The 25,424-nt window shown below is 43.1% G+C and overlaps 1 protein-coding gene across 1 annotated transcript in view; it reads left to right on the plus strand.

Moving 5' to 3' along the window:
- The window catches only part of Fras1 (Fraser extracellular matrix complex subunit 1), a 401,691-nt gene that overhangs the window by 354,718 nt on the left and 21,549 nt on the right, over positions 1-25,424 (plus strand). Inside the window, exons 57-64 of the mRNA XM_051170886.1 lie at positions 918-1,078; positions 2,267-2,414; positions 7,016-7,221; positions 12,954-13,110; positions 15,411-15,611; positions 18,131-18,318; positions 19,337-19,612; positions 25,007-25,239. Of these exons, the coding sequence (XP_051026843.1) occupies positions 918-1,078; positions 2,267-2,414; positions 7,016-7,221; positions 12,954-13,110; positions 15,411-15,611; positions 18,131-18,318; positions 19,337-19,612; positions 25,007-25,239 (1,570 nt within the window). The remainder of the gene's footprint in view (positions 1-917; positions 1,079-2,266; positions 2,415-7,015; positions 7,222-12,953; positions 13,111-15,410; positions 15,612-18,130; positions 18,319-19,336; positions 19,613-25,006; positions 25,240-25,424) is intronic.

The raw sequence follows: 25,424 nt of genomic DNA on the forward strand, positions 1-25,424 counted from the left end.
TCCAGGGCATCCAGCACTCTCTTCTGGCCTTTATGGGCACCAGCCACGCATATGATGCATATACATACATGTAGGCAATACATTCATACAGTTAAAATGAATACAGCCAAATAAGTCTCTTTAAAAAAAAAAAAACTTCGTGTAAACAAAACAAAACAGAAGATTATGCAGCTAACACAGTTGCAGACCTGGATTGGAGCCTTGCCCTTCTGTTGCACCATGTTACCTTTACTATGCACCAAGGGCCCTGATAAGACAATGTGTAATTTCACATATCAATACAAGAAAATGGTGTTGAGTGGGGCTCTCACGTCAACTTTTCTCTGCGGCTATGCAAAGAATTAAACAGCTTTATGATGCTACGCATACGCTGTCACCGTAGCCCAAAAGATGAACTTCGTTCCTAAGATAATAAACCTATATGGTTTAAGTAATGATGTGTGTGCTGCTGGATAAAATAAGAAAATCAACCCAGTTAAAATATTCCATTAAGAATGTGCATCCCCGAGCGCCCTGAGTCCCCGAGCTCGTTACTGACTTTTCTGCCCGTGGCTTTCATCTCAGGGTTCTTCTCCTTAAATAGGCTTGAGATGTTTCTTGGGGGAAGGTCTTCCCCAGGGTGCATACGAAACCTGCTCTCCCCAAGGGATATTTTGTTAGTGCTGCCCCACTTGAGACCCTCCTGGGAGTCTCATCTCGACCTTAGTGTCACTGAAAGGCAGTGGTGACACTTCTCAGCCCTGTTGTGGGGAGGGGGAGCATCAGTGGGGCTGGATTAGACATAGTAGGAAGGTCACCACTCAGTTGCTCTGGGAGGGAAGAGTGCTCTGGGACGCCCTCTGATTTTCCTTTTTGGCTCAAGGTTGAACATTATAAACCTCTTTTATCAAATAAATAAATCTGTTACCCTGATTCAGGCACAGTGAAGATTCCGGTTATCCGCCATGGTACTGACCTTTCCACCTTCACGTCTGTCTGGTGTGCCACACGACCCTCGGACCCAGCTTCTGCCACACCAGGAGTTGACTATGTCCCCAGCTCAAGAAAGGTGGAATTTGGGCCGGGTATCACTGAACAGGTGAGCCCACAACAGTCAAAGCACCTCAGAGTCAACAGGCTTACAGTTGCTAGTGCAGTTTCCTTCTTTCTTACTTTCTTTTTTCTTTTTTCCTTGAAAATAGATTCTTCCCTCATGCAATGCATCCTGACCACAGTTTCCCTTGCCTCCACTCTTCCCAGCTCCCCTCACCACTCCCCTTCCCCAGTTCCACACCCCTTTCCTCTCCCATCAGAAAAGAGCTGGGCTGCAAGAAACAACAACCAAACACAACAAAACAAGATACGATAAGACAAGGCAGACGCCCTCACACCAAAGCCTGACATGGCACCCCAACAGGAAGAAAAGAGTCCCAAGAGCAGGCAACAGAGTCAGAGATACACCATGCTCCCACTCTTAGGAGTCCCACAAACACCAAGCTTACAGCCATAACAGATACATAGAGGACCTGAGGTAGACCTACACAGGCCCTGTGCTTGCTGCTTCCATCTCTGCAAGCCCATGTGTGCCCTGTTTAGCTGATTCGATGGGCTGTGTCCACCTGGTGCTCTCCATCCCGTCTGACTCCTGCAATCTTTCTGGCTCCTCTTTCATGCGGTTCCCTGAGCTCCAAGGGGAGGGGCCCTATGGAGACATGCAGTTTAGACCCTCTCTACATAATGTCGTTGGGTGGTTTCTGAATCTCTTCAAAACATTAAAAAGCTCTTTACAACATTTCAGTCCTTCTTTTCACTAGAAATATATACAAATAAAGGTTGACAAGATGGCCCTCCACTCTGTGAGTGATGGTGTGAGTTTGATTCCCCAGGCCCCGTGTGGTAGAAGGAAAGAAACATCATCTGTACATTGTCCTCTCACCTTCACACTTTTCACACTTGTACATGGCATGTACACACACATACACACACATGCACACACACGCACATGCATACACACATACACACATGCACGCACACCTATACACACACACCCCACATGCAAATATAAGGATGAATTCATGAAAGGATCTCCTAAAAGCTCTCCGAGTGATCTTTTGACCAGTAAATATCCAACATTACAAGTTTAGAATAGAAACTATAAGAAAATGGTAATGAGATGATCATATTGTGGATTTAAAGAAAAAAAAAACCACTCACTTTATAACCACAAAGAAAGATGCCAATGCTGGGTGTGGAGCCTTCTCTGAAGTCGGCTTCAATTCCCCTCCAGTACTGCACCTTGACCATCTTGGATGACACGCAGTACCCTGTGATTGAAGGACTGGAGACATTCGTGCTTTTCCTTGGCTCAGCACAAGGAGCCGAACTGACCAAACCCTTCCAGGCTGTCATTGCAATTAACGACACATTCCAGGATGGTAAGAGATCAGCAGTGCCTGCTGCTTGTTTAAAGCAAATTTTCTAAACTTTCATGCATGTTACATTGTATGTCATTCATGTTTTCATTCATGATTTTCATTCATGAAATATATATATACATATGCATGTACACATGCGTGCATGTGCACTTGCATAGACGTGGAGGAGACAAACATCCGTGTTGCCAATACCCTGAAGAGAGACGTGTGAGCATTAGGCCTTATACTCAAGATATTTGGTATCTGGAATAGCAGGTTTTACAAAGGAGTCTTTAGGTGTGAAAGGACTTTAGCCACAGATAATAAAGGAAAGCCTGCTACAAATGGAGAGATAAGTATATACAAGTGTAAAATATTGAAAGATGCATATTTGGGGAACTGGAATGCTGGCCTCTGCTTTGAGCAAGACAACAGGCAAGTAGAGGCGTGACAGGAAGTTGTGGTGAGTCAGCTCCTGTGGGGCCTTATGTCCTGGCCAAAGGGCTTTGGAAGGGAAGCAGCATGTGGTTATGGGGAAGGAGGTGGTACAAGCCGTTTTTAGGAAAGTACCACTGGCAGGAGCGAAGGCGGTGTGCACAAGTGACTAGAAGTTGTAGTGATCAAATGCACTCACCTAGGTATGTGAGAGTGAGCACGGAAGCTGCTTCTCAGGAAGGAGTGAAAGAAATTAGTATGTCCAGAACATTCTAGATCTATACATGGGTTCAGAGGCCAAAGATCAAGTCATAGTTTCTACTTGAGAACAGTTATCACCAGCCCCAGTGGCTGAACACAGAGTCAGGGTTGAAAAATCCCCTAAAAGAGGAAGAAACAGGCCACAGAATAATTTTTGATGTTTTGTTTAATTCTTCAATAATCATGTATATAGTAGTAAAAACTGCAAATGGCAAAATGACACACTATGAAAATTTAGTCTTTTTTCTACCCCTACCACTCAATCATCTAGGTCCCTCACAGGAAACAATCATTCTACCCAATGTTTGCTGTGCATTTTCACTTGGAATGTGTGTGTGTATTTATATGTGTGTATGTGTGTATTTACATACATGTATATATGTACATGTATGTTTGTGTGTGTATATACATAGATATATATATATATATATACAAATGAATTATTGGGGTATAACTTACACAAATGAAAAAAAAATGTTCAATAGAAGAGTGAAAGATTTTTACAAGCTCCGGAAACAGTGGCACACGCATCAGCATGACAGGGGTGTTGAGCAGCCCCACGTCAAGTACAATTCACTCATGCTTTTTGTTGGCTCTCTCTCCCCTAACTGAAGACTAGCAACCACATGTCTGCTTTCTGTCCCTGAAGTTTTGCTTTTCACATAATGCCATATAGATGAATTCGGTAATCAGGAACACAGTACAGTTCATTGCATGCTCATTTATTCTTGACACGTCTATAATTTATTATATGAACTGGTCAGATTTCAGTAACACATACAACCTTCATTACACCCCGAAGAACACACAGAGGTTTTTTGTATTTTCCCCAATATTTAATTGATACATGTTGGGGTTGCAATCTTAGGAATTTGATATACAAAACAAAATGTCTCTGATATGTTAGGAAGGCTACTACACTTATTTTAAGTCAAGAATTGATGTCCAGAAAAGAACTCCCCAAATTTACTTTAGTGCTCGGCGGGTAGAAGTCAGCAGCATCCTCTTATGCTAGTCAGCTCTTTCTTATGATCGAGCATTTTGGTTGAGGCCGTTCACTGTACACTTTTGGGTATAAAGATCTTGCACATACAATATCTGACCTGCACAGTGTCCATTCAAGCGGTGACACTGAGGTTTGAGTAGTTTGCTTAAGGTCATGTGAAGAGATGATGGAGCCAGAGTCAAAACTCATGTCTAACCCACCTGGTTGCATAGTCTGGTTCCTTGTATTGGCTCGCTGCCACCCCCCACCACCCTCATGCAACTTAGCTGACATTTGCCCTCTAGGTGGCAAAGTCCACTGTCACTTAAGAACCTACTAACGTCAGCCCTTGCCTTTCAAGTGCAGTGGGTCACCTTTCTCGTGTAATCACTCATCCCTCTGATACAATCTCTATCTTTTCCCACTGTGCTGAATTCAGGACCTTAATAATCTAAGGAACTCATCACAAAAGGTTTCCTTGTTTTTATCTCCCTCTTCTGAAACTAGATTCTAATGTGCATATGAATATTACTGGTAGACAAGGAAGGTTTTGTAGCCACTAACATCACTGTATTCCTGGGTATACAATTGAGTAGTGTCTACTCATTAACTCAATGCAATTGAGTAGTGTTTACTCATTAACTTAAGAGGATTATTTACTCGTTAATTTCTGCTAACTCTCCAAGTTAACCATTGTCTGAACAGAGGGTACCACATGGCAGGCATTGGTACTGCGTTCACTTTGTCAGTGACCAAGAAGATGATCAGAAAGATAGTGTCTATGGAACCTTTCATGCTCAGTGTTGTATCAGCTACAGAGAACAAAGAGCAGAGCCCTGGATTTTATTCCTGGATGCAAGACTTAGGCAAATAAATATGTTGGCCATGTACAGCAAATGTGCATTATACCCTTCACAGACCCGGTGCCTTTGGAGAATAACCTCTTTGGCATCTGTGCACCCCATCAGTACAAAGAGAGGGCCCCTGCGATCCTAGAAAAACCCATCCTCCTGGTCAGCGCTGCATCTTCCTAGCACAGCACTGGCCTGCAAAGCCATTGACAGAATGGCATCAATATGTATGAGCGCCCTAACCACAAAGCATGACCTACTCCGCCAGCACAGTGCACAGCCTGTTCTGTCTTCACCTTGCTGCTGTTGCACATTGTCCCTTGCCTACATCCTGCTGGCTGGGCTTTCTGAAAGACAAGGCTTTTCTTCTTCTTTTTTTTTCTGTGCAGGCAGTGAGAAGTGTCTCCTTCCCTCCAATCCCCAACAGATAGGGATAGAAGTGAGAGCGAAGGTCTTGTCAAAGGTGGGGAAGGAAGGAGTCTTTGTAGCTCTGGGAGAATCTGCCATTGATTAATGCATGAGAACATATTACCACTTTAGTCCTTAACTTTCTCATCTGACTTAAGGCAAGCCAAGCCAGCCACAAATACCCATTTGAAGCTTTTGACATAGGCCAGGAGCGGCAGAGCTTCTTCGCCTGTTTTGTTCTCCCGGTGGCAATGTGTCTTTGCTGATAATTCCTGTGCCAAGAACCTTGCGCTGAATGGCAGACCCCTACGTTGTTAAGATGCAGTCACTAATTTTCGCTTAGGAGTGGTATTGTTTGAGGAGGCGGCTCCTGTCTTTTTACGAGATCATCAATGATAACTAGTAGGCTCAATTCTGGCAATAGGATGGATTTGTCCTGGCTCCATCCAACCCTTCTAGCCCAGAGTCAATAGAAGGCAAACAGAGCTTTGTAGGAATGGACTTGCAGAGTGGTGAACTGCTCCCAGCACCCGTTTCCTTTAGGTTTGGCAGGGCACATGCAGAAGGCAGCCAAGAAGAGAGTAGTGGTGGCATTGGGGTCACTTTCCTACAGCTCTAAACATGAAGTGCACCTCAGGAGGCTTTGACATCTGACTCTTTGCATTGTTCGTGGAGGAATTAATAACCAGCAGTCGACCAAATGCTGGCCTGTCTTAATGTGGAGCATCGCAGTGGGCACTGCAGAGAGAAAAATGATTCCCTGGGTGGGGAGCATGAAGCCACGGGGCACATGCAAACCAAAATACATTCAGCCTACCAAATTTGAGCAACTCCTCTGAACCTTACGCTACACTAACTACCATGTCTCCTCAGCCGTCCTGTGAGATACCCGTATTTGTGCTTTGCAAGTTTAAAGTCTAAGCAATTCACCTCGTTGCCATGCCGACGCTATGGACCGTCAAGCCTGTTTCCTCTAATTCCTTTGTTTCCAACCACCATTCACTAAGATTACTTCCTAAAGCCAAGTGAGATCACCAGGTTTCAAAGAGCAGCTAACGCCACAGCACTAGTGACAGGTCTCCTACAGCCTGTGCAGTTCACCCTATCCATGTGTTTTGTTTGCTCCAAATAGGTTGGACCTATATGGAATTTAGTATTGTGTAGCATTGTGCTTACTGTTGCTACTTATTTTTTTAATTTAGGAGAAAAGCCTAGATCTCTGGCTTAATTTTAAAATAACATCTTGAAGCTTGAAGCCCTTTAAATAGATCAAGCCTGTTTTGTTGTTGTTGCTGTTGTTGTTTGTTTGTTTTGTTTCTTTGCTCTTCCCTGGTATCTCCCTGACCCCAGGACCTATGTGAGAAGCCATGATTTGTCACCAACCTGATTTTTTTCCCCTTTATTGTAGTCACAGGAGGGAAGTGGCCATGTGGCATATTCAAATCATTATTACCCTGTTGTCTTTGGGCATGTTCCCTGTTCGTATGGGAGGTAGCAACTGCATTCTGAAGCTGAGTGAAGGTATGAGGCATAAAGTGGAGGTCACTGGAACCTCACTCATAACAGTGACAGTAATTGTGTCCTGGGAGCCACAGCCACTTGCACTTCGGCATCTTGTGTCGGCCTTGGGTGGAGCGCTGCTGTCCTTGCTGCAATCTCTCTCTCCCCCATCCTTTGCCCAGTTCCCAGCATGCAGTTTGCCAAGGATTTGCTTCTAGTGAAGGAGAAGCAGGGTGTCCTGCACGTTCCCATCATCCGCAGCGGGGACCTGAGCTACGAGTCGTCAGTGAGGTGCTACACCCAGAGCCACTCAGCTCAGGCCACGGAGGACTTTGAAGAGAGAAGAAATGCCGACTCTTCACGGATTACGTTTCTGAAGGGGGAGAAGGTAAGCGGGCTCACGGGGGCTCGAAGAGGAAGTTCCCTCCTTGTCACCTTGATTTGTCCACGAAATGAATTAGATGCGGTCTGGCTCTCGCAGGTCTTTACAAATTGACACAGCTACTAATAATGGGATCTGCTCCAGGTGGCCGGGCGTCTTCTTTGTTTTTGCTTACAGCCAAACACGTACATCTTACATCCCTGATTGAGCTGGGAAGCTTAGATGAAGCCCAGGTGAATCGAATGTACAGCCTTAGTCTGAAACCATAGTAGAGAAACCTCCCCCAATGTTACCTAAACAGCGAAAGGGATTCTAATGTCAGAGTCTTTGTCCCAGTAATACATATCCCAGCACAGGACCAAGGAGGCTGTCACTGCTCAACTTTGAACAATGTCCTGGCTGTGTGCATCCTTTAAAAGTAAGTTAAAGCCACGCACCTGAGAAACTCAGTGTTTCTCAGCTATGGCTGCCTCTGAATCTCGTTGTGATCTCAGAAGTGTGCTCTCTGTAATCCCATGTATCTCAGGGGTATGACTGAAAGAAAATTGATGCCATAGCCATTTTCAAGCCTCAGTTTCAATGGCAGAGTCAGGTGTACCCTTGGTTCAAGGCACACAGTCCTCATTCTATGCAAAGCTCCTCCCACGGTTTTTCTGAGCTGTTCATGCTTTTCCTTCCCTGTTGTGTTTGATCAGTATCTCCTTTTAAAATTTATTATTATTATTATTATTATTATCATTATTATCATTATTATTATTAATTTATTGTATATACAGTGTTTCACCTACATGTATGCTTGCCTGCCAGAGAGGGCACCAGATCTCATTACAGATGGTTGTGAGCCACCATGTGGTTGCTGGGAATTGAACTCAGGACCTTTGGAAGAGCAGCCAATGCTCTTAACCTCTGAGCCATCTCTCCAGCTGTCATTATCTCCTTTTTGTATTTTTTTTCTCTAAAAGTGTTTTGTTGTTGTTGTTGTTGTTGTTTTGTTTTTGTTGTTATGGATCAGTTGCTCTTCCAGAAGACCTGAATACAGTTCCTAACACCCAGGCAGTCACAACTGCCCATAACTCCAGCCCCAAGGGCTCCAACTCTTTCTTCTAGCCTCCATGGATCCCTGCACACACATGGCATTCACACACACACACACACACGCGCGCGCGCGCGCATGCACACATGCACACACACACACACAAATATAGATATGATATATAAGTAAAAATAGTTATAAGAAATCTTTTTAAGTGCTCTTTGTTCTGCCTACCTGATTTATTTGTAAATTTTTTATGCTGTATTCTTTAGTGTTTTGCTGTTTTCACAGCAGTATGTCTCACGTTCTGCCTATGCCCTTTAGGTCTGTGTCTAATCTGGTGCTTCTGGCTATCGTATGATATTCCATGGCATGCACCTGCTCTATTTCACTCATGCATGCCTCAGGAATAGCAAGATATCTCAGTGGTCACACCAATAACCTCACAGCCCCTGTCACCACAAGTCATGCCTCAGTGTCCATCCTCACTGATGTGCATTTCCACGACCTCAGTGAGATTTTCTTTAGAGATTTATAACCAGGGGCAAAGATTCTGTATCCTAGGATGTACAAATGCTACATTGGATAAGGAATGCTGGAGAACTTTCCAGAACATACTGGAAATATGTAAAGATCGTGATCCATGGGCACCCTCTCCTGCCACTTGTATTATTTATCCTTTATATTTATGCTAGAGTAATGAAAAGTGGGTTTTCTACAGATATTATAAAACACCATGACCAAAAGCAACTTGAAGAGAAAAGGATTTATTTCATCTTCCAGCTTAATCCATTATCTAGGGAAATTAAGGCAGGAACCTAGAGGCAGAATCTGATGCAGAGGCTACGGAGGAATAATGCTTACTGGCTTGCTTGCTTTTCATGACTTGCTCATCCTGCTTTCTTATATCAGCCAGGACCACCTGTGCAGAGTTGGCATCACCCTCAGTGAACCGGTCCCTCCCATCTATAAAGATGATTCTTCACAGGCTTGCCTCTTAGCTAGTGCTGTGGAGGTATTTTCTCAGTTGAGAGACCTCTTTCCAAATTAATCTAGCTTTTATCAAGTTGACAAAAACAAACAAACAAACAAACAAAAACAGAACTGGCCAGTACAGTTGATCTGTTGTCAGCTTTGACACACAAACACACACCATTATTCAACTGGACCCTTTCCTTTGTCATCTGCTGACAAGAGATGGTGTGGTAATATTTAAAATTACAATATAAAACACTCTGACCTTTAAAAGTCTCACAGTCTTTACAAATTGAAACACTTGAAAAGTACAGTCCCTTTAGAACATCCAAAGTCTCTTTCAAAGTTCAGTTTCTATAAGATATCCAAATTTCTTTAGAATTTCAAAGTCTCAAATTTAGACTCTTATAAAATAATAAGTTAAATACTTTCTTACTCCAAAAGGGAAGAACAAGGAACCAGCTATAGTCAGAACAGAGCAAAAACCAGATTCAACAGTGAAAAAAGTTGGTGTTTAACATCTGGGACTCACTCACCATCCACTAGGCTCAGGCCAGCTCCACCCCAAAGCTTTGGCAGTCCTTGCTGGTAGCCCCATGTTACTGGTATCTCTAAATGTTGGTGTTACCGCTACAGCCAGGATTCACCTTCACCAAAAAACTCCCCTGGGCTCTCTCCAGGACTGTGACCCTGCCACCTGGTGCCAAGTGTCAGCTTCTCTCCATGACCTATTCAGTACCAGTGCTTGTGCTACAAACTAAGATTGCACCTCACCAATGGTCTCCCCTGGCCTCTCCTAGTGCCAAGCTTCAGGCACTATTCGTGATCCCTTCTTGCCTTCAAAAACAGCACTAGCTGAGAGACTCAAGCATTCCAAGTTCAGCTGCCAGCACAAAGTGCAGCCCTGGTCCCTCTGGACCACAGCTTCTGTGTACTGACCCTGAAGAAATATATATATATACATATGAATTTTCTCCTCAGTGATGCTGGCCTCTTCTTAATTATAGCCGATTTTTCAGCCCTAGGTGGCCAAGTAGCAATTGTTCCAGCAAAGCAAAGGTTCTATTTTTAGTGGTTTTTAATGCAAATTATTATATAAAGAGCCTTAATAGATAGAGTCGGCTTCCCTCTAAAACGTCACAAGTGAGGCCTCTATCATCTGCACTGCTCTCAGCACTGTCTTCTTTGTTCTCATAATAATAGCTAATTAACCTCTCAACACTCAATGGCTTTTCTAGCCCAAAGTTCCAAAGTTCTTTTATGATCTTTTTTTTAATAGGTTATCTATTTTTATTTTATGTGCATTGGTGTTTTGCCTACATGCTTGCCTCTGTGAAGGTGTCAGCTCTTGGAATTACAGACACTTGAAAGCTGCCATGTGGGTGCTGGGAATCGAACCCAAGTCCTCCAGAGGAGCAGACAATGCTCTTAACTGCTGAGCCATCTCTCCATCCCTGTTTTACGATCTTTTTAAAGCACATGGTCAGGCGTGTCCCACCAGTACTCCACTCTCCTGGTACCATTTAGGGTTTTCTGTTGCTGTGATACACCATGACCCAGACTGACTTTAACCATGTTGGAGCTAAATTTTTGTTCTTGCTGTTATACATATCAAATTTCAATGTGTAGTTGAATTTTATTGGTTTAGAAACTAGCATGATAGGGCACGGAGAGATGGTTGAGCAGTTAAGAGAAGTGGCTTAGGTCAATTTCCAGCACCCACATGGCAGCTCACAACTATCTGTAACTCCAGCTCCAATAGACCTAATTCCTTCAACATGTGGGCCAAACAGCAATGCACATAAAAATCAAAAAATGAAAAAAAATTACTTTTTAAAGACAGAAATTACTATGATAATATAAAACTTAAAACAAAGATGTGCTCTAATATAATTTATGTTAATACTATAATTTAGTGGATATAATTGTATAAGGGATATTTATTTGTTAAGTCTAAATTTTAAGCCATCTATAGGAACATGTTTTTTATACACCTTTTCATTTACATGAGTGTACAAAAACAAAGCGCACAGCAATCCCTGTTTTTCCTCTCTACCTTTTTCTGTAACTTCTGACCCCAGAAAACATGTTTTAAATGACATTCTCTAGTGCTTTTAGGCTTATTTTTGAATGCATGACTTCAAGTTTACACTTTTATGATTATATGCCTCCTTTTTATCTTCTTAAAAATGAGCCGTAATGGTGTTAGCTGAACAGAAATGCTCCCTTTTGATGGAACCAAATCTACCAAAATCGTGTTCCCTGGTTAGTCCGTTGGCACTTGGCATGGGAAGACCTCGCCTGTTAGCGAGCTCTCCTGACTCACCTCTGTTCATCTGCACTACAAAAAGTAAATAAATAAAGCTAGACACTCAGGACTCACAAAGGCCCGCTCGAGCTTTTGGAACTTTGTTAGTGGCAAGTTAGACCCTGAGTTTAAGAACACCTTCAAATACTACAAATACAATCCTGAGCTTTGAGTCTGAATGTATTTTATTTCAGCTAAAAAAAAAAAAAAAAAAAAAAAAAAAACAAAAACAAAAAACCTCACTGCCTACTCAAGAAATAGCTTTTCATTTAATAAAAGAAATCAAATAGACCATATGTTACCCACACACTAATCTATCATAATTCTTCAGCAATTCTAGAATCTTCATTTTCTTTGGCTTATTAAGCATATGTCTTTAGAGTTGGCATTTACCAAAATGTCTTTTTAAAAAGACTGAAAAGTCACTACTAAATTCATATATTCTATAATGAATTCATACTGTAGGAAAGATGTTTAAGGGGGGGGGAAGGCCATTTTTAGGAATTTGAAACGATGTTAAGAAGCCACACACAAATGTTCACAGGGAAGTCTTGCCATTTGTCATGATTTGGAAAGTATGGTTTAGAACTTCTCCCTGCCCGCACATAGCCTATGTCAGGGCAGGAAGTTTAAAGTGGTCATATGACAAATGTCCCATTTCTTATCACATGACTCTACTGCCAAGGCTGCTGTATATGTAATATGCTATAACATATGATATACGCTGTATATGTATGTATATATTATATATAATGTGATTTGGGTTTACATTTTCCCAGAAACATGGTCCTCAGTGGAGAATACTCAGTTTGAGAAACACCTGGTTTCCTCCCACCTCCAAGAACTTGGGTTGTTTCTAGGTTGCAGTTCTCTGGAATGTTCAGACGCGACACTATTTGGTAGCAAATTTGAAAGTGCTTCAGCATTTAAAATTATCTTTAATCTAAGATGGTGCCTCTCTGAATTCCTTAGAAAATTATTCAGTTTTTACAAAGGAAAAGGAATGTATTTAACTCTCCAGGAAGAAGAGCCACGTTGATAGCCCCGGTTCAATAGTCATCTGCCTTTCGTTACGTGTACAAACGTCTCCATTAGCCCCGATAACCATGTGGGAAAGCACACTAGGGTTGCAGGTTTTTGGTTCATTGCTGGTTGTGTTGACTTGGTTTTCATAACGTGCCGCCAGAAATTTCAAATGGTTTGGAATGTCTTCATAATGCAAGCCTTGTCATACAGGTACGTCCTCGTCAGGCACAAACTGCTAGAATTAAAAATTCTATTTTATAAGTGAAATTGTGGAGATACTTTTAAGTTTGTGCCGATTCTTTGATGCTACAAAGAGGGAAAACATATCGTCTAGGAAAACTGACTACCACTGTTTTACTGCTACAAGGCTAGCTATGTCTTGTGTGTTGGTCGTAGGCAAAGAACTGCACTGTCTACATCCATGATGACTCCATGTTTGAGCCGGAGGAGCAGTTCAGGGTCTACCTCGGCCATCCTCTTGGAAACCACTGGAGTGGAGCCAGAGTTGGGAAGAACAGCGTGGCCACTGTCACCATCTCCAATGACGAAGACGGTAACATAAGAGACAGCCTTTTAGCTTCGCTAAGGTTGCTGGGACATGGACAGAGAGCTGACCCATAGTACTAGTGTTTGGAAAGGAAAAGTTCTAGAAAAGTACCTGCCTATGAAACCTCTGAACATTTACGCAGAAAGTTTGTAGCAAACGGTCACCTTCTGTGGGTCGCCAGTAAGTTCACAGGAACCCTCTTCATCTCATCGTCCCTCACATCGTCAAAGATGAAGAACACATATATGGTTAGAAGGTAGGACAGGAATCTTAAAGCAGAGGATGAGTCACCACAGGTCAGGAGGGGGCTGGAAATGCAGCCAGAAGTACTTGAGCCCTAAAAACTAACCTGGAAAAGTCTGGTTTCTTACTGACTTCTCACACTGACAAAGTCAAACAGCTTTCTGCACCGTGGAGAAGGGGCTGCGTGAAAACACACAAGGCTTGTGAGTGGAGTGGCAACATGTTGTGTTTTAATTTGAACCATCATTATTTTACTAAATTAGATGACTTTAACAGGTGGCTATATAATAGTACACCCTGCTTTTGTGGACTGGTTACCTGTGTGTATTAGCTTATTTTACTTAGTCCTGGCAATGATCCTTGAAGTAGATGTCACCAACCTTATATGTGAAGAAGCCGAGCATCAGCAAAGCAGTTAACTCGCATTTTAGCTACCTAGCTCTAACAGCGACACTGTGTAGGAACCTCAATCTGTTGGATTCTAGAATCTGCGCTCTTAACTACTGTGAGCGTGGTAGGACTCCCAGTGTTCCTAGTGAGAAGTCAGGAGCCAACTTGGGTATCAATAAGGAAGGCTGGCCTTCGCTCTGGGAAGGTAGTTCAGTTGGTAAAGTGCTTGACTCCCAAGCATGAGCCCTGAGTTCAATCCTCGGCATGCACACAAAAAGCCAGATGGACTTTTAATTACAGTGCGGGAGGTGGAAGAAACAGAGTCCCTGGGGCTTGTTAGCCAGCCGTCCTAACCTAGCTGGGAAGTCCCAGGTCCCAGTGAGAGACCCTACCTCAGAGGGAAAAAAGGAGATGGCTCGTGGAGAACACCACCTGAGGTTGACCTCTTGCCTCCACATGCGCACAATCACACACACACACACACACACACACACACACACACACACACACACACACACACACACAGCCTTGTAGTTGAATTAACTCTTTCTGCAAGCTTAAGTTCAACCCCAAGGTGACCCTTTCTCAGACCCATAGATATCCCAGATGATCAAGACTCAACAAGGCAAGTGGCCCAGCAGGGAAGATTCTGCTCTCGCTGAAAGCTGGAGTTTGTTTCCCAGCATCTGCTTTGAGCAGCTCCTGACTGCTCAAATCCCAGCCCCAAGGGATCCAAGGCCCGGTGTCTGGCCTCCACGGGCATCTGCCCACATGTACATATGCAAATATGGATGAAAGTCAAAGATTCAAAATGTAGCAAACTCGCCCTGCCCAGCAGCCTCCCAGTGTTTCAAAGAGCCTCTTACTTAAAACTGTAAAGTCAAGAGGAAACTTTCTAAGACAGAAAGAAACGGAGATGAGAAACTTCTAAAATATTCTCCAACGCACTAAGATGATATAAAGTAACTGTTTTTGATCTTCCTATTTTTTATCTTCTTCCCTGACACCATCCTAACCTTCTCCTTGTGAAATTTGAATTGGAGGAGGGAGTAAAAAAAAAAATTATTACTATTAATCATTTCCAACAGAAAATAATAGTGTCTCAAAGCATATTGAATTAAGAAAGTTTGTGTTCCTAAACTAACTATACTGACTGAAATAAATTTTGAGAACTTAGAAAAAAGATGGCACAGAGGAGGTTAAAACACCGAGACAAATGTCTAAAGGCCCAGAAGTAAACCATGGAGTTGATACATTTAACAACTCACTAAGTGAGATACCATGTTAAACCTTAAAAATATAGAGCTCATAACTTAAAAAAGTTGTTTATGTAATCAATCCATAGATACTGATTGAGTACCTACGACTGGTAAATAGTGCAAATTTTAATTTTAAAACTTTAGTTTAAAAACATTCTTTGCACTAAAGTGTCCTGTTGGAAGCTTGGCCGTGACACATTTCTCATGTGAGAGATAGCACCTACAGGAGCCCAGAGCAGTTCTTTTGTCTCAAACGTTGCTCAGGAGTAAAAGCTGCCTGATCGTTATAATTGCCAACCATTTGACTGGGATATTGTAAACAGTTCCCGCTGGTTGCTGTACGCTGTTTTCATGGAAGTCTCATCCTTTGAGCTTTGCCAACCTGCTCTTACTTTCCCGCCCACATTTTCTTAGCCCCCACCATTGAGTTTGAAGAGGCCGCATACCAAGTCCGGGAACCTGCAGGACCAGATGCCGTTGCAGTTCTGAGCATCAAGGTCATCCGCAGAGGCGATCAAAACAGGACCTCCAAGATCCGGTGCAGCACTCGAGATGGCTCTGCCCAGTCTGGTGTGGACTATTACCCCAAGAGCCGAGTACTGAAATTCAGTCCTGGTAATTGAGTGCCAAGTTCAGTCTGTGGATTTTCTTTTCTTCTTTTCTTTTGTTCTTTGTGTGTGTGTGTGTGTGTGTGTGTGTGTGTGTGTGTGTGTGTGTGTGTGGTTTTTGGTTTTTGTTTTGTTTGTTTTGTTTTTGTGTCAGCATTTATTAGTTATATGTAACAATGGATTTAATTATGATGCTTTTATACCTTTATATAATGATATTGAGCATATTCACTCCCCCACTGCCCTCTTGTCCATCCCATTCCCAATCAGGTCCATTTATAGGATTGTCTTTTTCTTTCTTTTCTTTGTTGTTGTCATTTTGAGACAGGGTTTCTCTGCATAACCCTGGCTGTCCTGAAACTGTTCTGTAGACCAAGCTGGCCTCAAACTCACAGAGATCCCCATCTCTATGCCTCCCAAGTGCTGGGATTAAAGGTGTACACTACCACTGCCTAGCTGGGGTTTTCCTAATGGAGAGGTAAATGTCTTATATTTGAATAAAGGATTATGCTGAGGTATTAAATTAGAATATAATAGTTTCAATAATATAAAACATTTACTAAGTATATATTTGAGATTGCATGTAACATCTTAGCTAGTTTAAAAAGCAAAAGTACCTATCTGCAGAACAGACTGAGCATTTAGGTTTATGGGAAAGGATTTGTTAGCCTGCTGTTTAGTTGAGTGAGAACAACACTTGATTTCAAATACAGATATAACATATGCACATACACCGTTCAATATACGGTGGAAAACACTGTCCCGGGACCTTGGGGCTTAGCAGAATCTGAGGGATACAAATGATTTTACATCTACTGGAAAACAGCATAGCCTATTGCTTTGTCCTAGGGACAAAAATAGTGATAAGTCTGGGAAAGACAAGAACCAAGTCACAGGCAACTGTTTGACTATCTGACGTATTGATTTGATAGAATAGTAGTTTTCAACCTGTGGGTTGCTGCCTTTGGCGGAGGGGTTGAATGACCCTTTCACAAGGGTCACTTAAGGCCATCTGCATATCAAATATTTACATTATGATTGATAACAGCAGCAAGATTACAGTTATGAAATAGCAACAAAAGTAATCTTATGGCTTATGAGGAGCTGTATTAAAGGGTCACAGCATTAGGAAGGTTGAGAGCCACGGTGATAGAGGAAGCGGATCAGCCAGATGCCAAACTGAATTGCATGCTGGTTGTTATTGTCTTAATAGAACTTGGGGGCGCGGGTGGTGTCAGGGAGTTGAATGGGTAATGTAGATCCTGGTACCGTTTGTGATGCAGCAAGCAAGAAATCGCTGTTCAGACTTTCTAGAGGTTCGAGATAGGTGTTTTTTACATCTCTGACATCTCACTGGAACTTTACAAGCCTTCAGCTCTGCCTTAGTCGGGGTTTCCGTTTCTGCTGTGAAACACCCTGGCCAAAAGCAAGTTGAAGTGAGGTTTATTTGGCGTATACTTTCAGATGACAGTCTATCACTGGAGGAAGTCAGGACCGGAACCCAAGCAGGGCAGGAACCTGGAGGCAGGAGCTGATGCAGAGGCCATGGAGGGATGTTGCTTACTGGCTTGCTCCCTTTGGCTTGCTCAGCCTGCTTTCTCATAAGACCCAGGACCAAGAGCCCAGGAATGGCGCCACCTATGATGGACTGGGCTCTCTCACATCAATCACTAATTAAGGAAATGCCCTACAGCCTTGCCTGCTGCCTGATCTTATGGAGGCATTTTCTCAGCTGAGGTTTTTTTCCTCTCCAATGACTTTAGCTTGTGTCAAGGTGACGTAAAACCAGCCAGCACAAGTTCCATCCCTTGATTCTCTAGTTGGTGTTTTCTAGGATGGTAGAGCCACGTCTGCACTATTTCTCCTCTACTCATCCTTCCTCTTTCTTTCTTTCTTTTTTTTTTTTTTTTTTTTTTTTTTTTTTTTCCTGTTTGAGATTCAGAGGGGAAGATAGGTCAGAAGCAGCACAGACCAGATGTGAGAAGGAGGGGAGGAAAGGTCCTCCCTGCCACGCACTTTGCAAGAGTTGAAGTGAATTTCTATAGCCATTGCCTGCTTCCTCCCAGCGTCTAGTCCTCCATGTTAGCCTCTTAGCAAAGCCTGGCCTGATAGGCAGCCTGTGAGCCTTTGTTTCTTAGGGGATAGCTTCATGATCACCTGGATATAGGCTCTCCCAGCCACGCAAGGAAAAGGGGGAAGAAAAATTAAGCAAAAAGAAAAAAATTGTAACCAGGATGAAGTGTACTTTGGATCATAGATTTTTATTACAGCCAGCCTGTGTCAGGCAGGGGCCATTAATCCTCATATGGTGCTGCATAGTAAATCCGCAGTGCCACGTCTCAACCAGGTAGAATTTGCTCTGTAAAACAGATTCCTCACTGAGATGAGTCTGCAGTGATCAGCAGTGAGGAGCCCCTGAAAGGACAGGGCATATTTTAATGTGATGTCTGAGTTATGACGACCCGCGCTCTCGTCAGTGCACGCACTGACAGAGCCTTTGCCCCTTTCACTTTCTCCTTGGTGAAGGCGTGGATCAAATCTTCTTCAAAGTCGAGATCCTGTCCAATGAAGACCGAGAGTGGCATGAGTCCTTCTCTCTAGTCCTTGGCCCAGATGATCCAGTGGAAGCCGTGCTCGGAGATGTGACCACTGCTACGGTGACAATCCTAGACCAAGAGGCAGCGGGGAGTCTCATATTGCCAGCATCACCCATTGTGAGTCGCTTGATCCGGAGGATGGTGCTTTTGTGTCTCAGTGGCTGGTAGAGGAGAACTGGAGAGAAGGTAGACCCCAGTGGGTCCCCTCTTTATTCTTGGCACTCAGTCAAGAGGATTTCTCCTCCCTCTTCTCCCTACAGAGAACAATGGGCCATGTCTGGAGACATTACAACTTGGTCCATCTCTCACACAGGGTCCCAGGACTGTCCAGTAGGTAGAACCCATAGATTCTGTAACCCCCTATAGTGCACAACATGGCCCCCACCAACACAAAACAGTTATTTGTCCCAAATGCTGAATAACAGAGCTGAGGCTGAAGGAACCAACTGCTGAGGCAAGACCATGCAGTTGCCACAGTGACCTGACAAGGAAAATGCAATTCAGTTGATTTTCTTATTGCTTTGGTGGGAAGAGTAAGGAGGCAATCCTACTACATATCTATTGTCCTTCATGCTGAGCATTCACAGAAGTCAGTCCATACAGGGATGTGGCACTGTGTTTCTCAGTTTGGGAGGAACAAAATAGCGTAATGGCTTTACCAATAAGAAAATGCACAAAGGTCACCAGTGGATATTGAATGCGTGAGTCAAGTAAACAGATAATCCCCTAGCTGGACTCTTATGTATTAAAAGAGATGATTAGTTCAGAATTTATCTCTTACTTGACTATGAAACAATATACTTCTTTTTTCTTTCTTTCTTTGTTTTTTCCCCTATTTTGGACAAGTGTGCCTCTACGTACCATTAACAATTGAAAGGAACTCTAAATTAATAACAGAATTGGCTTTCAATGTGAAAACAAAAAGGAGTACCTTTTTACCTAAGAGATAAAGCTCTGATTTCTGAATGCAGTCAACAGGATAATAAAGCTTCTGGGCGGATGTCTTCCACTCACAGTGTCTTTGTTTTTACCAGGCAGAGAACTGCACAGTTTCTTGTTGTGGGTTATGGATCCCCTGTGAGGAGGCTGTGAGGGTCTCAGGGACCCAGCCTGAAGCTCTGTTGTTTTTTCCTAGGTTGTCACCCTTGCTGACTATGATCACGTGGAGGAGGTGACAAAGGAAGGAGTCAAGAAAGCCCCACCTCCCGGCTATCCACTAGTCTGTGTCACTCCCTGTGACCCCCGCTTCCCAAAGTATGCTGTCATGAAGGACCGCTGCAGCGAGGCTGGTATCAACCAAACATCTGTGCAGTTCAGCTGGGAAGTGGCTGCTCCCACCGATGGTAATGGGGCTCGGTCTCCCTTTGAGACCATCACTGATAACACACCATTCACCAGCGTCAACCACAAGGTGAGTCGGCCTGATCCTGTCCCGAGGGAAAGAACTGATGATGCTCTTCTTTGTCAAACTCCATGAAGTCTGTGCATGGCATTTGGAATAAAACAAACAGGGTCATTCTTAGATGTTAGGGGAAAAATAGCATGGTATAACAGAAAGAGAGCTAAGCCAGTCATCTTTGGAGTATTTGCAAATCCCGAGTCTGCCGACCTTTCAGCCACTTATTATAACGGAGTTTTTGACCTCTCTCAGTCACCTGATCACCTGATCTATAAACTAGCATGTCTTCCACTCAGCCACTTGACAAGATCTCTGACAAATGTGGTTTACAAATGATTAAGCAAGTGAAGATTGCAGGAGGGGCACCATTAAGTCATTCCTTTTTTATGTATTTTTCATCATGCAGTAAGTGTTTTGGTATAAACTTCTTGAGGACATGGATTCTGATTTCTACCCTATTCACAGGTCTTCACGTAACCAGCAGGGATGACGCACATTGAGGAGTGAGTTTTAACCAGAGGATAGACCACTTACTGTGTGGGCTGTGCTTTGCAAGGCCCTGTGGAAGAACACAAAAAGGCACTCCTTGAGCAAAGTGGCATTTTAGTTTCGTTTCATTTAGTTTTGATTTTTTTATTTTTATATTTGAAAGAGCTGACCCCCATCACTACCTACCACTCACCAGAGAGTGGTGACTAGTGATGTTTACCCAAACTTGGGAAGATGTGCCCAACAGCAGATTTTTTTTTTACACACCAGTGATGTTGGTGTTTTTCTGAAAGAGACAGCAAGGCAGTCAAGACAAAGGCTCAACACAGACTCTGGCTGCCTAGCACATAACAAAAAGTCTATGCGTTTTCACTGAAACTACTTTCCTGACTAGTTTTGGACCTCAGAGATTACTTTCAGACTATATTTCTTAAAGAGTCCAATAGAACAGGGCCAACTGTAGCCATTGTTTTTGGTACAACTTGAGTAAGGGAAATTCATTCTTTTGGGAAACATACCACAAATTTAAATTGCCTTCTATATTATTAAAACAAAAGACCTTGAGAGATGCTTATTAGATAGGCCACTTGCTGGACAAACACGAGAGCCCGCGTTTGAATCCCAAAAACACACATAAAACTGGACATGAATTCAGTTCAAGTATTTTGTTGAGTATTTCTGCATCAACGTTTATAAGAGAAATTGGTCTGAAATTCTTTCTTTGTTGGGTCTTTGTGTGTTTAGGTATCAGAGGGACTGTAGCTTCATAGAATGAGTTTGGCAGTGCTCCTTCGATTTCTGTTTTGTGGAATCATTTGATGAGTATTGGGGTTACTGCTTCCTTGAAAGTCTGGTAGAATTCTGTGCTGAAACCATCTGGCCCTGGGCTTTTTTTTTTTTTTTTTTTTTTGATGGGAAACATTTAACTACTGCTTCTGTCTCTTTAGGGTTATAGGGCTATTTAACCTGTTCACCTGATCTTGATTTAACTTTGGTGAATGGAATCTATCAAGAAAATTGTCCATTTCATTTAGCTTTTCCAATTTTGTGGGCTACAGGCTTTTGAAGTAAGACCTAATGATTCTTTAGATTTCCTCAATGTCTGTTGTTATGTCTCCCCTTTCATTTCTGATTTTAGTTAGTTTGGCTAAGAGTTTGTCTATCTTGTTGATTTTCTCAAAGAACCAGGTCTTGGTTTCATTGATTCTTTGAGTTGTTCTCTTTGTTTCTAATTTATTGATTTCATTCCTGAGTTTGTTTCCTGCCATCTACTCTTCTTGGGTGTGTTTGCTTCTTGCTAGTATGAGAACCCTCCAATTTCTTTATGAAAGCACTTAATGCTATGAGCTTTCCTCTTAGCACTGCTTTCATTGTGTCCATAAGTTTGGGTATGTTGTGTCTTCATTTTCTTTGAATTTTAGGAAGTCTTTCATTTCTTTCTTTATTTCTTCCCTGACCCAGTGGTCATTGAATAGGGAGTTGTTCAGTTTCCATGTGTGTATAGGCTTTTTGTTATTTCTGTTGTTGTTGAAATCCAGCTTTAATCCATGGTGATCTGATAAGATACATGGGTTATTTCAGTGCTCTTGTATCTGCTGAGGCTTGCTTTGTAATAGAGTATTTGGTCAATTTTGGAGCAGGTTCTGTGAGGTGCTGAGAAGAAGGTATATTCTTTTGTGTTCGAGTGAAATGTCCTGCAGATATCTGTTAGGTTCATTTAATTGATGATGTCTATTAGTTTCATTATTTCCCTCTTTAGTTTCTGGCTTAGTCTACCCGTTGGTGAGAGTGGGGTGTTGAAGTCTCCCACTATTAATGTGAGAGGATCGATGTGTGATTAAGCTTTAATAATGTTTCTTTTTATGAATGTGGGTGCCCTTACATTTGGGGCATACATATTCAGAATTGAGACATCTCTAACTAGATAGGACTTCTTGTGGAGGGAGAGAAACACCAACCCACCCATGAAAACTTCAGGGATAAAGATATAGCAGAGATTGAGGGAATTTCCATCCAATGCCTGGCCCAACCTCAGACCCACCTGATTGGAGAAAGCCAACTCCTAATGCTATTAACAATGCTCTGCTATGCTTACAGACAGGAGTCTAGCATAGCTATCCTGAGAGCCTCCATCCAGCAGTAGATCAGAACAGATGCTGAGACTCATGGCCAAACATTGGGCGAAGCATAGGGAGCCTTGTGGAAAACTGGGGGGAAGGGAAGATAGAAAGACCTGGAGGTGACAGGAGCTCCACAAGAAGACCAACAGAGCCAAATAACCTGGGCCTGGGGGGCGGCATATGGAGACTGAAGCACTAACCAAGGACCATGCATGGTTGGACCTAGGCCCGCTACACAGATTTGGCCAATAGGCAGCTCAGACTTCATGTGGGTCCCCTAGGAAGGGGAGTGGGGTCTATCTCTGAAATGGACTCTGTTGTCTGCTTTTAGATCATTTCCCCCTGGCGGGCTGCCTCACCAGGCCACAGGGGAAGAGGATGTGGGTTGGTGGGGGGCTCCCCTTTTCTGAGAAGTAGGGGATGGGGGAGAGGAGAGAGTAAGGGAAGGTGAGACCGGAAGGAGAGGCGGGGGATTATGATTGGGATGTAAAGTGGATAAATAAATAAATAAATAAATAAATAAATAAAAACTGGACACGGCAGCTCATCATTTCAGTGCTGATATGGTAAGGTGGGTGGTAGAAATAAGAGAATCCCATGCTAGCTTGGAGCATGAAAGACAGTGGCCAACAACAAAAAGACCCTGCCTTTAAAGAAGGTGGAAGACAAGGATGGAGATCCCAATGTATCAGCGCGTGCACATGCACACGCACACGCACGCACACGTACACACACACACACACACACACACACACACACACACACAGAGAGAGACAGACAGACAGACAGACAGACAGAGACACAGAAAGAGAGAGACATAAAGCCTTTTAAAGTTAAGACTTAACAACTTATTATATTGTATCTAATTCCACTTTAATAGACCTTTATATTGGAGTCCAAAGAACACTTTTTATAGGTACTACATTTACAGCACTGCAGCTATAACTTTTCTCCTGTGATGAACTGGTGACTAATACTTTTTATCCCAGTTTCCTTTGCTTTACGTTCACTTCCTCAATTATTTATTTAGTACCATTGTGCTTATGCATTTTTGTAACATGCCTAACATCCCTCCTAGACTAAGTCCATTTATAAATAAATAAAGAGGTGGCAGCTAATTAAAAAAAGTTTAATGGGGAAATCTTCTTTAATTTTTAATGGACTTCAATGAAAATTGTTTCCATGGGAGGAATGTCTACATTTATGTCATTGCTTTATAGGAGGTCTAAGGCACACAGAACTACTAATTAATTTCCCTGACCTGTACGTCCCATGTGTACACACATCATCTAATATGTCCAGGTGTCAGAGACCTACACTGCCTCTGTGCCACCCTTGCCCCTCCTGCTTCTGCATTTCTGGCAATGTGAAGGGATCTGGAGAAAGATGTTCAAAGGACAAGAGGTGTCTGAGGCCAAGGTCTCTGCCTCTAGCTTGTATGACAGTATGGCCTCTGCAGTGTTGTGGCGAGCAGTGGGCATCTCTCTGCTTCTGTTACTCAGGAAGGACTAGCTATCTGACACACAGAAGCCAGGATGCTGTCAGCAGATTTCTGCAAAAGGTGAAGCTTTATTGGGCATCTGAATGACAAAGATCAGGAGCTAATCCCTCCAGTTAGCCTCTGTAATCAATCAGCCAGTGGTGAAGAATGCCAGGGCAGCAGGGAAGGCTCTGAGAAGCTGCTGCTGTTGAGGTGACTCTTTCTAAGAAAGGCTCATGTAGCTGAGAGACATGTAGGAGATGGGGAAATAGAAGGATCCAGAGGGTCCTAGAAACCTACAAGAACATCATGACGGATGGATCGAGGTCCAGGGGGAGTTTCTCAAACTATTGCACCAACCAAGGACAATACAAGCGGTAAACATCGAACCCCTACTCAGATTTAGCCAATGGACAGGACATTCTCCACAGTTGTGTGGAGAGTAGGGACTGACTCTGACATGAACTCTGGTGCCCCATATTTGACCATTTCCCTTTGATGGGGAGGCCGGGTGGCACTTGGAGAAAGAATAGGCAGGCTACCAAGATGAGACTTGATAGCCTATGACCATATAGTGGGGGAGAAGGTCCCCCTTGGTCATGGACCTAGGGGAGGGGAACAGAGTGAAAGCGGGAGGGAGGGAGGAACGGGAGGATACAAGTGATGGGATAACAATTGAGTTGTAATCTGAATAAGTTAATTAAATTATTAAAAATAAATACATAAATAAATAAAAGAAGGGATCATGTGTTTCTTTGTCTTAGCCACTTCCATCCACTCTTGAAAGGCTGATTCTAAACCAGAAAAGTCATTAGGGGACGGAGTGGAGGCTTGTGTGTCCAGGCCTTAACCTCACTGCAGCGTATTCCCAGCAACAGAGGCTTGGAGGCCAGTGAGTCCTGCTGGAAGACAGTGAGCAACAGTTCTGTCATCCTTAGGCTGAGCCTCGAGCCTAAAGGGAATAGTAGATACAGTTACTGTAGACTGTCTTTGGGCGCTTGCTTCATTCTTTAGACTACAAGTATGTACTGCTCTGACCCTAGTGCCTGGTTCATGGTGAATATCATTGACTACATGATATATGAACAGCTGGGCATTCCATGGGTTGAATGGATGCTCTCCATAGCTAAATCTTTTATATATATATATATATATATATATACACATATATACATATATATATACATATATATATATATATATATATATATATATATATATATATATAAACAGTGCTTGCTTTATCATACCCATCAGATACAAAGGCGTCCTTATGCAGCGTGTTCCTGTCTGTGATACTTTGTTTTCCCCCCACAGGTCCTAGACAGCATTTACTTCAGCCGGAGGTTCCACGTGCGTTGTGTGGCAAAGGCCGTGGACAAGGTGGGCCACGTAGGGACCCCTTTGAGGAGCAACGTTGTTACCATTGGAACAGACAGCGCTATCTGTCACACCCCAGTCGTGGCTGGGACAGCTCGAGGCTTCCAGGCGCAGTCCTTCATTGCGACCTTGAAATACTTGGACGTCAAACACAAAGAGCACCCGAACAGGTCAGGCAATGACTTCCCCTGTGAGTGGATTCCAAGCATCCTTCTGTGTTTTCCAGCTAGGGCAGATCAGTGAAAGATGCCTCTGCAAAATTATAATAGTGGTAATTAAGGCTTCAGAAGAAAAGCTTCCTTCAAAGGCCCCTCGAGGTCTGGCCACTTGCCTGTCTCTCTGGCCGGCCTTGTTT

This window comes from Acomys russatus, chromosome 28, assembly GCF_903995435.1.
Source record: "Acomys russatus chromosome 28, mAcoRus1.1, whole genome shotgun sequence".
Classification (NCBI taxonomy): Eukaryota; Metazoa; Chordata; class Mammalia; order Rodentia; family Muridae; genus Acomys; species Acomys russatus.